The sequence below is a fragment of the Siniperca chuatsi genome, linkage group LG12 (genome assembly GCF_020085105.1).
Source record: "Siniperca chuatsi isolate FFG_IHB_CAS linkage group LG12, ASM2008510v1, whole genome shotgun sequence".
NCBI classification, from domain to species: Eukaryota; Metazoa; Chordata; class Actinopteri; order Centrarchiformes; family Sinipercidae; genus Siniperca; species Siniperca chuatsi.
This window is the reverse complement of record NC_058053.1, coordinates 19,763,704-19,781,717: the sequence shown is the minus strand read 5'-3', so window position 1 is coordinate 19,781,717 and position 18,014 is coordinate 19,763,704. Positions and strand designations below refer to the sequence as shown.

At 47.5% G+C, this 18,014-nt stretch overlaps 1 protein-coding gene across 2 annotated transcripts in view; it reads left to right on the top strand.

Annotated features, from left to right (window-relative positions):
* Nucleotides 1–18,014, top strand: part of bcor (BCL6 corepressor) — a 33,558-nt gene that overhangs the window by 1,482 nt on the left and 14,062 nt on the right. Inside the window, exons 2-7 of one of the 2 annotated variants that reach the window (XM_044216370.1) lie at nt 9,087–9,168; nt 9,416–12,592; nt 14,047–14,103; nt 14,604–14,769; nt 15,799–16,125; nt 17,280–17,564. In XM_044216370.1, coding sequence (XP_044072305.1) covers nt 9,166–9,168; nt 9,416–12,592; nt 14,047–14,103; nt 14,604–14,769; nt 15,799–16,125; nt 17,280–17,564 — 4,015 coding nt within the window. In that variant the 5' untranslated portion in view covers nt 9,087–9,165. The remainder of the gene's footprint in view (nt 1–9,086; nt 9,169–9,415; nt 12,593–14,046; nt 14,104–14,603; nt 14,770–15,798; nt 16,126–17,279; nt 17,565–18,014) is intronic. The other variant, XM_044216371.1, reaches the window with a different exon arrangement.

Here is an 18,014-nt window from a genome sequence, read left to right as displayed (position 1 = left end):
CCCGCGGAGTGTGTGTGTGTGTGTTGATGTGACAGCTGAGTGTGTGTGTGTGTGTGTGTGTGTTCGTGGGGGAGGTGTGGGGGGCTTTGTTTGGGCAGAGTGGACGTTGATCAGTCGTCTCATCAGTCCCAAAGGTGGTTGGGTGGGTGGGGACTGCACCGTTCACCTTCCTGTCTTGTAGATGGAAACCGCTTTAGCATCGTGTCACTTAACACACACACACACACACACACACACACACTCTGTCTTGCAGGTGTTCTCCGATATGACTTTATGCTACAGTATGCGGTCTAACACTCTTGCACGCAGTCTTGCTGTGCCGCTAGTCTTTGCATTGCCGGGGAAATATCCTTTTCGCGCAGAGGATCCGGGACCCCCTCCCCCTGCAGCTCCGGTACGCGCTGCCCTCTTGTAGGGAGAAAGTGCCACTTATTACTGTCACTGTGATTTCTTCATTGCATGAATAGCTTGGAGAGCTTTTAACGAATTTAAAACCACTTTGTAATTCTCCTTTTAATTCAATAATATTCTACTCCACCATTATCAACTTTAAAACATTTAGTTTTAATTCTTCTATAGTCCTCTTCCCCCTGCAACATTGTGGGCGGCAGCGATCAGTATGAACCACTTCTTCTAAAGTTGCTGTTTAATTGAAATAAGTGCTGCAAGGCGTGTTGGATGTGTTCCAAACTGAATCGCCTTTACTAACGATTCTTTAAAGCTCCTCTGCGGGTAAGGCAGTCTGCATTTCACGACCATCAGAGCAGCATTTAAAGGAGACACTTTCTTTAAAATGACTGTCAGGACCGCACTCTCCATCGCAGGAGAACGGCTCATATCACGGGAGTTTTCCTCCCGTGTCGCCGTGCCTGCTGTCTGTCCTGGAACCACACAGGCACTAATTAGGGGACGCTCTCTTAGGACGATGGATGTGCCTCATATTGGCTGGCTCCAGCTCATTGACGAGCTTAGTGAGGGAAGCAGCTACTTAAAGACTACTTCAGCGCCGGCAGCCAATCCGCGCAGGATATACAGTAGAGAATCGCTCATAACGCAAGCGTCTGCTCGAGAGCAGGACCTCATGTTGGGACCTTTCGAGGGAACAGGGCTGGGGATTAACTGGTGGTGGTGGTGGTGGTGGTGGTGTGTGTGTGTGTGTGGGGGGGGGGGTGATGCAGAATAAAAGCTTTAATTGTATTTCAGTTAAACCTCAGGTCTCCATTGGTATGGAAAGGTTAAGGACACATCTACCTGTATAGACATTTGATCTTGTAGTTTTTTAAAGGATAAAAATCAAACAAAACCATTGGAGATCTGGAAACTTGGAAGCGTTATTTAAAAAAGATCACATTCGAGGATAAGGAACAGTGATCCTTAAGACCATGTGGCTAATTATTTACCAAAATGTCCAAATAACATGCTGTTACGATGTGATGAAGCATTGCTCCACTTGTTCCCTTGAATTTAGTTTGTTTTGGTGGAAATAATAATATATAAGGACTTTTGCTGTGGTGTGTCAATTTTCTGAAGTGTATTAAAGCATGACATCAGACTTTTGTCAGACTTTTAGGTTTGGATGGGCCTGTTTGTGCCACAATAATGGGTTTTCATCTCGATTTGGCATTTTTGGTCGCATCATATGAAAAATAAAAGTAAAGCTATATCATGCAGCTATATCATCCCAGCATCAGAATAATCAACCCAATCTGGTTGTCTTTCCTTCAGATACCTCCTTGTCTGTTCTCTGCTTCTTTTCTCAATAACCCACAAACTTTGTAGCAAAGATAGCCTTCAGTTCATGACTCTGCTTTTTAAACTGCTATGTCTGATCTTTTGGTAATAGAGCCTGTTCCCCAAGTGGTGCATGTTGTGGAAGCATAAAACAAATACTTCACATTTTGTGTGGGCCGAGTTTATTTATAGTGTACCCTGTCGGACTGTTTTGTGCATCATTTTTCCACTGTGCGCTGTGATGTCAGTGTGGGGCTGATCTGTTTTCCAGGTGTTGAAACATAGAGGGGGAGGGCTGCTTACCATAAATTGACATACTGATTTTTTTTTTCTCTCTATCTCCTTTCTTTGCATGCAGATGACTTTGCACTTCTTCCAAAACAGTGTTTTTATTGCCCAGGCCCATTAGATGTCAAAGTGGGGTTCAAGAGTGGTGCCCAAACAAAATAGGGTTTTCATTTGGCGCTTATTTCATTTATTGTAAATTACTTAATGAGAAAGTTTTCACTTTAACTTTTGTCAGCCTTGTCTCTCCAGGTAGACAGTCACACACTCCAAATCAACAATATACGATGTGTGTTCTCAATCAACTGAGGTGGGGACTTACTATGTGAATAGGTGTTTTTAACATTTAAAAACACAATTTTACAGCACTCTGGAGAAATTCACAGTTAAGAGTTTTAAGGATGGTGCACCTGAAGGTAGCACCAGCTCCGTGCCTGCTGGGCCATATTGTCATGCTGAGTGATGTGTGACAGTGAATGTGTCAGCGTGGTGCTCCATGGGCTGGCTGAGGGATCTACTGCGTGTATACAGACAACCACACCTCCTCCATTTTAAACCCATTAACCTGCTGTTTGTCCGCTTTTCTAATCTGGAATCAAGAGGGACAAAGCGGGGAATATTATGCACAGATGGAGAACACGTCAATGAAATCACGGGAACACTTTTGGACATCAAGCCTATTCTAATGTGTTGGACAATAAGCAGGGAACGGGGTAAAATTCGTCAAAAGAAATATCCGTGTTCTGTTTTATATACAGTCGAGACATGAGGTCTGTCTTATTGTTGCGCTTGTTTTTTTTTCTCTCTCGCTTACGCCTGGATATAAAACAACTGTCTTGTCGCTGCCGGCGCTGCGCTCGCTGCTGAGGCGAGGTGCGTGTGAACAAAAGAGGAGACACGGCAGAGAGCCGAGGAGAGATCGGTTTTCCAGGCGCTACGCGGCTCCCAGAGGAGACGTCACGGTTTGATTGAAGCTATGCTCCGTGCTGGCCTCCCGGGACCTCGCGATGAAATGGGAGAGCCGCCCCTCCCTCTCCTCCTCTCTCTCTCCTCTTCTCTCTCAGCACTCCACAAAGCTTTTAGTTTCGAAGAGGTCTGGAGCGCACGGATCACTTCCCCGCAGAGATGTGTCGGCCTCCGGTACTGTTTCACCAGCACAGAGATGGTCAGGGCGGCCCAAGAGAACCACATCTCATATTATTCTCTATAGCAACTGTCTGGCATATTAAAATTTATATTTCTGCAGCCGAATACACACAGGTGTTGGTTTAAGTCCAGTTTTAGACATTAAGTTCATCTCCTAAAATGTTTAATCATGTCTCCAAAAGCAGCATTCGGACTTGGTTTTGCTGATAAATGTTAGAGAAACTGTAGCCTAATTAAAATCTAAATCTCACTATGATTGTATTTAGTTTACTGACCTCGCTCTGGCCTATCGGAAGATTGATTTAGCTGTGGAGTAATGATGACACACCTCGCCTCCCTCCTCTGCAGGCTCAGTCTTGATCAGGCCTCTTCATTTGTTTTTAGATGTCGGTGCCTCGGGCATCTATCTATCTGACGAAATCCCACAGAGCTTGGCAGCGCAGCAGGGTGATGGCGATAGGAGTTTATTACACCAACCGCCTTCAAAAGCAGGAATGTGTTATCTGCTGTCTGGATGGCACATCACTGAGTTCATGTTGGCTATAAAGCTTTTGACCTCGAGTTGGGGATCATCACCAGGCTCCATATCACCAAGTAAACACTTAAAGTTTGTTTTAGTAAAGTGTTAATTTGTATCTAGGCCTCACTATATCATTTCCTCATGTGTCACCATGTGTGAGCTTTAAAAGCTAGAAATCTAGACAGAGGTGTGAAAGCTAGGTTTACCTCACACTGACTGGGCACCTGTTTAATCTGACATTCATTTAGCCTAATTTACATCTTACACCACCAGTAATTAAGCCCCCTCTTTAAACAGGCTATTCATCCTATATGGCGGGTGAGGCCATAGGGGGATGAGTCCTTAAGCATCATGTGCTTTCATTAGGAACATCCAACACATGAAAGCAACGCCAGCATTTCAAAGGAAAGTCAAGAAACCTCCGGTAAACGCGGGCTGACTCATGCATGCGCATCCCTATTACAATTGGGTCCTTTCGTGGCATAAAAGGCCATTTAGTCCCCATTTGGCCTGGGATGAATAGAGCCAGTTCAGCAGCCGCCTCCCAGGCCCTAGTGACAGCACGGGGGGCCTCACAATATCGCCGTTGTTGACGGCCGTGCTGCTGAGGGGGGGAATTGAACCGTGCACCGACTTGCATGCGGCTGTGCAGCGGCCCGGGAGGACGCAGGGGCCCCTTGTTTACAGCTCGGTCGCTAATAATGTGACAGCTGAAGAGATGCCGCTGGCTCCTTCCAGCTCTACGCTCCACCAGCAGCGCGTTCTGTGTCTCTACAGCATTTATATCCTCTTGTCTCCCCCTCATCCCCTCTGTCTTTGTTCAATCTGTACAGTTCTGTTATATCAGAACCTACACTGACAAACAGTGTGTCAACTTTCCATGGAATGCACTCTTGAGTCTACATTGAGATGATCAATTGGACCATTTGGCACACGTCAGCCTGATAATCAATAACAATTAAAACTGGGCACGTGTTCTCTTCTGCACTTTCCCTCTTTATGATGCTGGGTGTTGATGCTGGTCAGAGTGTGGCCCTGAGGCTGTGTAGTTAGTAGTCAGGCTGTAGTTTTGGTGCGCTCTTTATGTATTTTCTCAGATTTGTTCTTGCTGATTTCTGTTTTGGGCAGTGTGCGCAGAATTCCATTCGTTTTGGACGCGCGCACACACAGCGTTGCGGTGGTGCGCGTACGCCTGCATTTAATCCTTGTGTATGCCCACCCCACCCCCGTCGCTGTGGAGATTAGGCTATCCTGCGTCACACTGCATTTTTTTTAGAGCTGATCGGAGCTCTGCGCTTTAGAGAGCCTGGCAAAGCTCCAGGGACAAAGAGCGAGAGGGTGCCTACACTCCCATTAAACAGCAAAGTCCCCCATTCCCAGTTTCCTGTTATAGTACTACCAAACAGACTGGCAAACCTGACTGTGCAACAATCAGATAATAAAAACAGGAGGTGTTTGTGAATGATTAATGCCGTGGGTTTAACCTGTGTTTCTCAACAAGAAAGGGTAGTGGTGATACAACCCCCTTCCCAACTCCATCATCCACCCTCAGTCTCTCCCACGCACTCATTTTGCCCGTGTGCACACAACCGCTGTGCTGCACGGGGAATAGAGAGTCCTCAGCTCTGGAAGAAATGATGAGCGGTGCCGGTGCGTATACCGCGGGTCACGGAGAGTTCAAGTCATTGTCGTCTGAATCGGGGAAACAAGGAAAAAGAGGGAGAAGCAGTTTGTTTTCTCTCCCTCTTTCTTCTCTCTTTATCAGATCCTTATGTCCTTGTTTGCTCCTCCTCCCTCAAAAAGCGCACAATACCAAAAGAGCTATAGGCTACAAAGTTCCGCTAAAACACCCAGTGGTTTTCTGTTTAATGGTGCGAGTCGGGGCTCTGCTCCAGCGGTCTGGTTTATAAACGCAGCTCCGACCGCTGTGCTCCCCCTCCCCCCTGCCTGCCTGCTGCTGCCGACCAGCGTGATGGATTGGACGGCCGTCGGGAGTTGTTTGTTGCGCAAACTATTCTTAGCAGCGGGGATGAGCGTCAACACACTGCCTTTTCCTCCTTTCCTATCTCTCTCCCACTCTCCTTCCCTGTCCTTCCATTCATAATGGGACATTTTGGCAGGATTTCTTCCCAGAATATTCTCGAAGGGTCCGGTTTGTAGGCTACTAATGCAGGACAACCCAACACCCAGGCCACGAGCTCTTTTTATGTTCAGACCTCACTGAAATTATAGGGGATTTGAAATGTATAGATTGAAAGCCCTCTCTTTCACAGACTTCAGGGTGCGCTGTTTGTGTGAATGTTACATGAACAGTGTTTCCAAAGCATCTAAAATTTGCCTATTCATGCCTACTTAATATAACAAACAATATTGGCATTATTTTGCTAGTGCTCCCATGTGTTTTGCTGTAATTTTAAGGAGTTTGGAGATTTGCAGTTAAGAACCTATTGGGGTCCATGCATCCAAAAGCTGAGTTTTATTTCCTGCAGTGCCTGCTGTATACCGTCAAGTGCTGGATCCTGACCTTGAGGCCCGGTACAGCCTATCATCTTTGTTGGACTACTTTTAATTTCATGCAAATAACAGGTGCAGTGGCCACACAAATTCGGTCATCAGCACAATGTGGCCACGTTGTGAAGTAATAACAGGCTTTAAGACATCAGACTGTGTTTTTGTTGTACTGACCTATACAAGAACAGATAATTTCCTCTGTTTTCCAGCTGTTTTTTTTTTTTTTTCTGGGACAGCAACATAGATGTAGGTTATGTTTGAGCCAAGGAGAGAGATTTCACTATATTGGCAGTGAAGGTTGCGCTCAGGTTGAATGGAAGTGTCCATAAAGGCAGCATGTCATTGAATATCTGTGTTTGTATAAGAGGCTTATTTTTTCTTTATCGTTCAGTGTCATTGAGCGCAGACTTTTCAGCGCGAGAGGAGCTGCTGTGTGTGTGTGTTTCATGTTCTTATATCCCGGTGGGGACTTTAACCTGAATGCACACTAACCCATGGGGACAAAAATTGAGGTCCCCACGGGTAGAGACTGCTTTTTGAGGGTTAAGACTTGGTTTTAGGGTACAGGTTACAGTTGGGTTATGGTAAGGGTTAAGGTTAGGGATTTAGTTGTGATGGGAAGAGGGTAAGGACAGCATTATGTCAATGACTGTCCCCCACGGGGATGTGAGAGAGAGAGAGAGAGAGAGAGAGAGAGATAGGATATACAGGAAACGGGACTGATGTGATTTCTCAACAATGTCTGTAATTTGCAGAAATGCACGTGGCTGTGCGCACATTCGTAGCTACACTGAAGCACTTTAACTCACGCATGCACACCGTTCCAGTTCTGTATGTATATGTGGATGTTTTTGAAGCAGGACTGGCCCCAAGCTGGAGCAGGGGGTCTGTGGGGGGATGGAAGCGCTGGGGCAGGGAGGAGCTGTGCTGAGGGGCCCACAACAGGCTGATTAATGGACCTCAAGACGCGGCAATAAAAGTGGCGTGCCAGCGGCACGGCAGCGAGTCTCAGAGGCGTTTCTCTGCGATGATCGAGGAGCCGAGTTTCTCTGCTGCTCTCAGCACTGCTGAGCACGGCAAGGCTTCACTTTTACTATTTAAAGCCTCTTCTCTCTCCGTCTCCCACCTCGTTCCTGCACTGGCTCCCTTAACAGGGCTGTCTTGCAGAAATGTCCACCCTAACTAGTCCTTAACTCTAATATTCAAGATTTCCTTTTAAATAAAATCTGCCAAGTGGGAGAAATTTCACCTTTTCCCTTTTGTTGTTTCACCTGTTTGAGGATTTTGAAACAGCCTTTTCAAATTAGGTAGACCACTTTGTTAGTAGCCTATTAAGATGACTCACCAAGGCTGTGTTCAGTGATATGATTTTAAGAATACAAAATGTGTTTTTTCAGTTTCTTTCTCACCTGTTTTTTTTTCTCATGAGATTGTGATATCCCTCACTCAGTAAGCAAGGTAAAGTCACAGTTATTAAAACGTTGATTTTTAAATTCACTAAAGTGATGCCATAACATAAATACAAATTTGAAAAATTGCTGTAAATTTGCTGTCACCGCAGTTTAATTAAATAAATGTGGTTGTTGAGTTTCTTTGAAAGTACATTAAGTTTAGAGTAAGGTCTTGTTCATGTTCTCACTTAGCTATATATTAAATAAAAGTCAACACGGTTCACATTTGACATATGTGTTGTGTTAGTAACAGACATTGGAGATTGCACAAATATAATTTTTTTTAAATACATTTGGGTTAGGTACTGACCCAAAATTGTATTTAGTCCTGGCAAGAACTATCTCTTTGTATCTTTTATTCTGATAAAGTTGGTAAATCCAGCCCTCTATCAGCAGCACCCAGCTGATTAAAAACACAGATTTAATGTTAAAGACCAGTTATTAAATTTGTCACCTCCTACAATGTTGCACTAATGAATAATTTATAACAATGTTCTTGTAACTTATTTTAAATCTCCTTAACATCTCCGTTATATTCCAGTGCTTTTAAAGAAATTCAAATGTATACAAAACATTTGCAGATTAAAGCGCATTTCATACACAAAGGGATCTTCAACCTCAAAGAAACACCATGATGTTCTTTATCTTTATACCTGTCCCCTATGTTATGCATTCTCAAACTGAATCTATGGTTAATTGTAAATTTTGCACAGTTACCTGTTTTTCTCTTACATACTATACTTTTGCGTGTGTTCGCTGGTGTGAGTGTTTGTTGATCTGTGGCTCTGTGTTGGCGGGCGGTAAATGGTCTCCCACCAAAGTGGTCTCTGATGTATAATCTTCCCTCGCTCCGCTGGTTGAGACAGCCGAGAGAGCAGGTCAAAGAGGGCACAGAAAAAACAGTGTGTGGGGAACGTGACTGAATAGACGCAGCCCCACAATGCACGTCTAGCCCAGAGGGAGGGCAGGATGAGGGTCAGGGGAGGGGGATAGGAGGATGGGGGTTGCAGAGGGGTGTTGACGGAAGGGAGGGGAGGGGAGCCCACAGTGCTTTCATCTCCAGTGACTACTTCAGTGGAGTTGTGTGTGTGCGTGTGTGTGTGTGTGTGAGAGGAAGGGTGTGATGACTGTAGCTAACACTGCCATTATCTTTCTTTTCTTTGGACCTTCGCCCTACTCACTGTGTCTTATGTCACTTAAACATCTCTGGGCCACATTTGATTGCTATATAGCAATAATGTATAGGCCTATGTTGATATATTATTTTGATTTGCATGCACTAGAAATTTAAGTATGTGTAATATTTATAGAGTGACATTTTTTGCCCTGTCAAATTTTTTGGCAGTGGGGTTACAACAGAGCTGTGGTGTGTGTGTGTGTGTGTGTGTGTGTGTGTGGCAGAGCCAAGACACTAACTGCTAACTGTTTGCTCATCTCCACAGGGCAACATCTGTTCGTGATGTCGATGCTGAGACACAAACCAACCTGGAACTAAGACAAGGGAACCACATCACACAAAACATGGCAAGTCCCCCGTGCTCGTCCTCAGTACTGTTTACACTCATTTGTCACATGAGTCACTGTTATCTGGAAATAAACATTTGGTCTGTTTCACTATGTGCATGCATGCAACTAACCTAGACACTAAGAAATCTTTTTTGTGCTTTGTTTTATAGTTCATGCTTTCTATGTTTTCCAAATTTTCTTTGAGGGATCTGATTTCTGTGTTGATAGTCACATTTACTTCTCTGGTATCCTCTTTTTGCTGCAGGTGGATGCAAGGTTGACGCCGCTGGCAGCGATGGGGCTGGACCGAGGCACTCTGATGCACGATGGTCTTCGTCTCCATGGTGGGGTTGTGTACCCAGGGATAAGAGCACTGCCAGCGGAGAAGAGCCGAGATACGCCTGCCCTTCCCCTCACTTATAACAGGGATGGTCTCCCAGAGCTCATCTATAAGCCTGATGGCTCTCTGGACAGTCGAAAGCCCACTAATGGTTATCTGGGACTCTACAAAGGCACCCCTCCAGGTCTCCACAAGCCTATGCTGGTTCCTGGAGCTGGAACTGAAGGTCTAGGCTTGGAACGCAGAGTAGGGCCTGGAGAAAAAGCATCTGAACTGGGCTTGGCAAGTGCTGGTGGCAGCTACCTCCGCCTACCGTGGCTCAGCCCCTACCCTGAAGCAAGTTTGTATCCCTTCATGGACACATCCAAGTATGCGGCTCTAAACATGTACAAAGCCTCCTTGCTCAGCCAACCCAACCCCTATCTTCCCCAGCACCTGGCCTACCCTTCTCTGTGTGCAGCCCAGGGGGGCAATGTTAACCCTGCTGCAGCTGCCTCTGCTGCTGAGAGGCTCTACTATATGCCCCCCTATCCTCCTTCTCCCATCTCTTCTCCCCTGGTGGCGCCCCCAATGAGGATTCCTGCAGTCACAGTGGCCCCCACTTCACTGGTACACTGCCAGGACAAGGGGCTTCCATTTGCACAGCAACTTCATCAACCTTCCCCTCATCCTCAGCACCGTCAGGCTGCAATAGACAGGGACCGTTCCCCGAGCAGGAGCAGCAGACCAAGTAGACCTCCCTCTAGGAAGGGCTCTAGCAACAACAATAACACCAGTAGCACTAGCACTAGTGGCACCAATGGTGGGAATAATAATAGTCTGGCTACTGATTCTTCTCCTCATGCGTCTTCTCGCCTCCCCCAACCTCCACCTCCTTCTGCTCTCATTGACAATTCACTGGATTTACAAAGGCCAGTCACTAGGATAGGACAACTACCCACCTCCTCCACTTCTTCTATATCTGCCTCATCCTCATCCACACAGTCCATTCCTCATCCATTCTCTGTGAGCAGCATGGCATCAGAGCAGCCCTCTCCTGCCCGGCCCAGCCCCCACAAACCTAGGCCAAGAGATGGGGCACCTGAGCACAGAAGTGTAGGGGTTGAGAGGAGACCCAGCAGGTCACCCTCCAAACCCAATTTTGAGAGGCCAGCTCACCAACCCCAAGCAACCAAAGACTCTGCAGAGAAGCCCTTGGATTTGTCTGGAAGAATATTGGAGTTGGGACTGCCTCCCAATGGATTCCCAGTTAAGATAGACACTATAGCATCAGGCGCACGTTATGGACTGCCCTCTAGCCGAGAGCTCCTGAAGGAAAACCTTTCCCTCTCTCCTTCCTCCCACCCTCACTCTGTGGTCAGCAGCACTTCTTCAAAGGTCCCAGAGAGGCCAGAGATGATCAGCACTTTACACTCTTCCTGGGTTGTACCTAGCCCATCTCCTTCCCATACACAGCACACACCAGGCTTGCCCCCCTCTCCAAGACCTAACACAGACCTGGGCCTTTCACAAGCCAAAGGCTCCTCACCCTCTGTCATGAAACACAAGGGTCTGGAGAGAGTACTCCCTCAGCAACGTAGCTCATCCTGTCCAAGGATAGGGGAGCCCAACCATAATGTTTCCTCCACTCAACACTCCTCTCTGGTCAGCTCCAGGGCTCTTTCTCCCAAACCTGCTGGTGAGTGGGTCAAACATAGCCCCAGCCAATCAGAACATCCACCAATTGTGGGCCACCACAGAGAGGGAACGGAGAAGTCCTCCCAGACCACTAAGAGAGGTGAAACAACTCCAGAGGTGTCCTCATACAAGAGGCCCTGTTTAGAGAATGGTCACCCTCCTGGCCACCTTTACCTTCCTCAAAGTGACGCTTACCTGAACCATAGTTTGCCCTATGCCAGTAGATACGTGCACTACCCCATCCCTGATGGCATTGCACTACACTCCCTGCCAATTACAGGGAAAGGTCCAGTCTACCATCACCCAGTATTGCTGGGCAACAACAGCCTTTACTCAACCCACTTGGCAGCAAAACACCCTTTACCCTACCACAACCTCCCAGCTGGTCCAGGAGGGGAATACCTCACTTATAACTCACAGGAGATGGCCCATCCCCTGATGCAGACTCGATCAGACAACAAGCTGCCAGAAAGAGGAGATTCAACTTTGAAGCCCCGGGGACAGGAGAAATCCCGGGGAGCTGTCGAAGAGTGCGGGGGCCTCAGAGATCACAACATTGGGAAAGTGATAGGCGAAGGAAGCCAATTTAAGCCTGATAGGGAAGCAGGAGCACAAGGACAGGGTGGCAGTCAAAGCAAAACCCTCTCTTCCGCTGTAAAATCAAGAGAAAATATTGTCTGCATTGACCTTGTACACTCAGACACCGATATTGAGTCTACCCCAACAGTCCACAAACAACCCTCTGCTGAGACCAGCACCAAGGTTAACACAAATGAATGTTGTTATAGTAACCAAAATCTGACAAAGTCTGACTACGAGCCAAAACACCAGCAACACCTTTCCCATCCCTATTCAATCCACTCGGGACAGAGCCCCACCCTGAAGCCCAATCACACTGATAGACAGCCAGAAACTCCCTTTGGAAAACCAAATGTTCTTCAGGACACATGCTATCCTTTGGTGACATCTAGCACATCCCCATCTTCTCCAGGGCAGGTCACCCAAGCAGAGGAGAGCCCGGAGGAACAGAGCCCCAGCCCTGACCCTGGAGACCATGACCAGAGCACATTGCACTGTGCCCGCACATCTGGGGAGCGCAGCTCTGGTAAGGACAAACGGGACAGAGACAGCCGAGCTCTTCACCTCACTCAGCACTGCACAGATGTGGTGAAGGAGGACAAGGTGTGCGAGAGGGAGACTGAAAAGGAAGACAGTATTGTTGACCTAGGGGAGTCTCAAGGAGAAGGGGATGAGGAAGAAGAAGAAGGAGAGGGTAGCCAGACTTCATCTAAAGGCTCTCGTAGATCCAGTCTGGCCAAGAGGATTGCTAACTCCTCAGGCTACGTTGGCGACCGCTTTAAATGTGTCACCACTGAGCTGTATGCTGACTCCAGCAAGCTGAGCCGTGAACAGAGAGCTCTGCAGGTAAGACCATAACACTTGTGTGTGTGTGTGTGTGCGCGCGTGTGTGTATAAATACAGTACAGGATATATTGGGCTCAAGTTGGTGGTGGGCTGGAGAGAGGTCATTTATGTGCAGACATTTCAAACATACTTTCAGTTCTAACATCTGTGCTGGAATAAACCCCCAAGGGCCACTGTCTTCATTCCTTTGCTGCAATATTTAGAACTGCCTGTAGAACAAACCCTGCATGAAATTGGCATACTCCGCATTTACAACACAGTACAGAATAATATAAGTGCTGTCATGCTACTGTCCTGGCCACAGACTTGACCTTCCCCATAGTTTATCATTGTCTTAGTGAGCCGGTGCAAGGCCAATTGAGGCCCTCTATCAGGGAGGGCAGTTCAAAGGTTAACCAGAGCTGCCATCTCTGTATGTTGATTAGTGAGCAGTCATTGTAAAGGTTATTTCTGTGCGTGTTTGTGTGTCCGTACGTGCTTGTCCTTGTGTGACTGCCTTGGGGCTAAAGCATGTGTTAGTGCTGACTGTGCTATAGAGCCATATACTGTAGTTTGAGAGCATGACTGTGGCAGCCTCACAGTTCACACTGCCTTTGGCTATGCTTAACCCCAAGGTTAAGGGCAGTGGGGGTCTTGCAGTGTGCTTAAAAACCTGCAGCTGCCCTCTTTGGGGTTCCTCTTAGGCTTTCTGCATGCCCCCATCCACCAGTCGCTGTCCTCCCCTAACCCTCCTCCCCCTGATGGCCTATGCTGCCCTGCCTGGTTGCTGCCCAAGTACATAATTCTCCTCACCCCATTGGCTAGAAGACCCTCTCTCCTAACACACATCAAACTATATCTATAAATGCACAATTATAGCAACATCCCCTACACTTGGCCATCATCCCCTGTCATTCATTTGCACACACTGAGCTGTTAATTTTATACTGTTATCTGTTTTATTTATTCTCAATGTTCAGCATTGAAACAACAAACCCTATGCTATATTATCCACTGGCTCAGAGGCAGATATGTTAATAGGTTGCACATGTCTGTCTATGTTGTGAACACACCTAAAAAACTGTGGTTTTGTCTGTGTCATGCTTGTCAATGCACAGCTGCAACACAAAGCTATCAAACGCTCTATTTCTGGACATGTAAAAATTAGATGTGGATGTCTGTTTGGGGAAAAAATAAATGAGACAGCTAAAACTGAATTAGCATTATCAATCATGCTTAGAATGAACATATTGTTTTGATTATCTTTTTCAAATTTGTCATTCATGCAGTTCAGAAATTATTTGATAGTTTTGATGCAGTGTTAATTGACCTGTTGAGTCACTTTAATTTGATTGTGTTATTTTGTGGGATTGTGGCTGCCTATTGTGTGTAAAGAAACATGTGGAGAACATAAATTCATTAAAAAAGATGAAATGATGGACAGATATATTGAGCCCCCCATTCTAATTGCTTAGATGGAAGTCATATCACGAGAGGGGAGTAATATAAGTCAACCTGCAGCTAACTGGGAGGTCAGTTCTTTACATTTCTTATCACATCTGCCTCTGATGGGCTCTGTCTCCTTTGTACTCTGTACCGCTGCACACTCCTTTTTTCCCCACTCCCTTCTTTCCTCTTTTTCATCTCCTCTCTCTGCCTCAGGGCTTAGATGTATATGTTTCCTAGCCATGTTTATGTTTCAGGAAGGGAGATGCCAGGACTTAAGCCCCAGAGCGCATGGACTCACAGTGGCTGCAGTAGTCTAATCTGTGTCTTGATGCCATGCTTGTGATTTATCTGTCTACCTTTTGTCCTGTGTGTGTGTTTGTGTTTGTTTGTGTGTGTGTGTGTGTGTGTTTAATTTCTTTGGCATTTTCTTTGATTTTGAGACAATGTGATTTCTGACGCAATTTTTGCTTCTGTAGCTGTTGAGGCCAGATTGAGGCTTAGAGAGGTGTGTGTGCGGCGTGGGCAGACGATGAGGGGTTTTCATGGGTTTTCTCTGCATTTGTGTGTGTGTGTGTGCGCACAGCGGGCAATGATGCGGTTCTCGGAGCTGGAGCTGAAGGAGAAGGAGGGCGGCGGTGTGTGTGTGTCTGCCTCGGCAGCGGCTGCAGGACGGGAGCTGGCAGACGGCCAGAGCAGAGAGCGAGCACTGGAACACTGCCAACACACCACCAGGCAGGGAGAGAGGGAGGGTGAGTAACCCAGCACCACGCACACACTCGTAATGCACGCACAGACACACATGCATCCATTCTGAAAATGAACACTCAGAAAAGGACACACACAAACAATAGGTGTGCACGCACACTCACGTGCACTTGCAGCAAACGCTGAGGCAAGACCGGGTCACTCTAAAAAACAAAAAACAAAACAAAAGACACACTCTTCCACACACACATGCACACACACTCTTACACAAGCTAGGCAGTGCAAGCGAACGAGCCAGCAAGAGAGACAGAAAGGGGGAGTTTTATTTTCAAGAAGTCTTTTGTGCTTATCTGCGCGGAGAGACGATCGAGAGGGAGGGCAAGAGGAGAAGGAGGGGCAGAGATTGCGTGAGTGAGAGAGAGAGTGAAAGCGGGGGGGGGTTAGTGGGTGAAAGCGGATGGGAGAGCGCAACGGAAAGAGAGGGGGAGGGAGGAAGGGGGTTAGTTACGTTGGCTGGGAGCCCAGCTGTGTGTTGGAGCGAGGCCGCGGCTGACGTGTGAGCCTAATTATGGCATGGAGAGAGACAGAGAAGGAGAGGGAGTCGCGGAGAGAGGGGAAATGGGGGGGTAGAGTCACGCTCAGTGTGAGAAGGGCGTGGTGCGGTCATGCCGTGGGGGAGGACAGAAGGGGGGGGGGGTGTGTGCAGGATGTTTTCTTGCCTCTCCTCGCTGGAAGTGCGAGCGGCTGCACTGAACCCGTCAGCCCGCTGGCTCGGCTCACATCTGATTAAAAAGTCTTTACCCCATCAAAGTTTTACTGCCTGTCTTTAAAGCAGAATAAAAGCTGCCTGGTGTTTAACTGGCATTCTCCCTCTGTCAATCCCCCATCCCGTCACACCCCCGCCTCTTGTTTCCCTGCTCTCTTTCTGTCTGTCTGGCTGGTTTGCGGTCTGTCTGTCTGCATTCTCTTCGTGTGTCTGTCTCTCTTTCATCTTCTGTTGCTTATTATGTCTCTGCCCACTACCCCCCTCTTCCTCCCTGCCCTTTTTCCATCCGTCTGTCTGCTTTGCTCAGGTGTCCGGCCGGTGTACGCAAACAACAGAGTTCCAGTCCTCCAGAGGTGTGGGGGCCAGAAGGAGCCTCTGTCCCCAGGGCATGGGGCCAGAGGTGCCAGCGAAGGAGGGCTAAAGGATGGAGCCAGGAAGGTGATAAGGGAGTCTGAAGGAGATTATTGTGTGCCCCCCACTTTGACACTGGCAAAAGGGTACCCTGAGGAGAAGGTCAGCCCTGGCTTTGGACCCACCAGGAAACGCCAGCTCTGCCCCAAGGCCGAACAGGAGGACACAGAGAGAGAGGAAGTAGAGAGGGTGTCCCACCCAGAGAAAAGAGCCAAGCTTTCGGGTGAGAATTCATTGAACATTCCACGTCACCCACATGCCACTTCCATTTTCCTCATATCACCCCCTCCCTCTCTCTTCATCTCATTTCTGTGCATCTCTCTAATTCTGCCCATTATTTTCCCTTCATCCTGTGTCATGCTGAGCCCTGTCTCATCCCTTGTTCTTTTAAAACAATTCTATTCCTTTTGTCGCTTCCTCCTTCCCAATCAATTTCACCTTAAACCCGCTCCATCCCAACCCCCCTTACCACTGTCTGTCCCATCTTTCGCTCTGTGTGGCAGCCAGCTCAGAGAAGTGTTTAATCCTGCCTTTGAGCGGAGTGCGAGAGAGAAGCGCCGAAGAGGGACAGCCATTCTCTCTCTCTTCTTTCAGCTCTGCCGTTCCTCCGCTGCGCTAACCCACCCTCTCCTCCGCTGCGCTTACCCACCCTCTTCAAAGCTGCTCTTTTCTTCTCTTTTCATCTCCTTTCTTTTTTCCCTCATCTGTTTGGGTTCCCTTTTTTTTTCTGGCATGCGGTATCGCGTTTGCTCTCCCCGGCACTGGCAGACGAGTCAAATACCCGTCCCCCCTGTGAATTTCAGGGGGGAGAACTCTCCCTCTGATTCTCCAATCTTTATTGCTTTGTGTCTCCGCCTGATTCTTGACTTCTCTTCCCCTTTTACTCCTTAATCTGTCTGTCTTTTGCCTGTGTGTGTGTGTGTGTGTATGTGTGTGTGTGTGTGTTAAATGTAAGGCTTAGAAAGGGTTTTACAAGCCATAAGAATGTAGTGATTAATGGCCTTTGTTCTTGGTGCTCAGTTGTCTGCATTTCTGTACGAATGTACATACAATAGTTTTGTGTGTTGCAGAAGTTGAGAGTGGTGTCTCTCAAAGGGTGAAAACCTTTTTGTACAAAATGTCAACTCATAGGCACCTTGAAGTGTTTTGAAATGTTTTGGTTTAAGCTTGCCCACAATGCATTTCTTTATCTACTGGGTTTTTAATTACCTTTTTATAAGTGTGGGACGAGAATATCTAATCTTTTAACTGAGGTTAAAACTTTGACACCAGAATTGTTACATTTCAAAGTTTTCACAAGGCAACACTGTTCTGGACAATATAGCTGTATATGAGAGATGGCAACCAATGCTAATTCTGTGTTTATGCTGTCTGCAGATGAGCATGAACAGGCCTGTCTTGATGAAGATGACGACGATGAGGTGCGGAAGCTCAAGGTCTGCATCGAGCTGAAGGGACTGCGACTCAGCAAGCCCTCTGCCAGTGCAGCTTCACCTGACGTGTCCCAAATCAAACAGGAGAGAGCGTGGCCTCAGCCCCGATTGGTTGCCCCGGCCCAGAGCCCACGGGAACGCAAGATCAGGGCTGGTGAGCCAGAGGACAGAGCCGCAGCGCAGAGAGCCGAGATCAACAGGAAATGGGGCTGCGAGAAGCTACTTAATGGTAAGAATGAACCAGCAGCCATGCAAACCGCGGCTCTATCTCTGAGTTCAGCTAGGGTAACGGAAATCTATCTTTGGCTCACGTTTCACTTTCTTGTTGAGCGGTCTGTCTTTGGGGGGATTTCCCGTGAGCCTTCAGGGAGGGGGCAGAGGAAATGAGGTAGGGGATACTTCCTCCTGCCAGAGGAAAGGCAGGGGAGTCAGAAACGAGACCTGGGGACTAAAGGCTAAAATGCTACCCCCCTCCCCCAGTTTTGGGCTTTTTGCTCAGCTGGTCTACAGCGGGCTCTGTGAGAGCGATGAAAGTGCGAATGAGGGAAGTGGCTGGTAGAGATATGCGTGGGCAGGTGTAGTGTGACTAATGTGTGATCAATGATTTTTCTTTTTCTTTTTCCCCCTCAAGACCAGTCACAGGGAAAGGGAGGGCGGAGAGTGTGGGGGGGTAACTTAT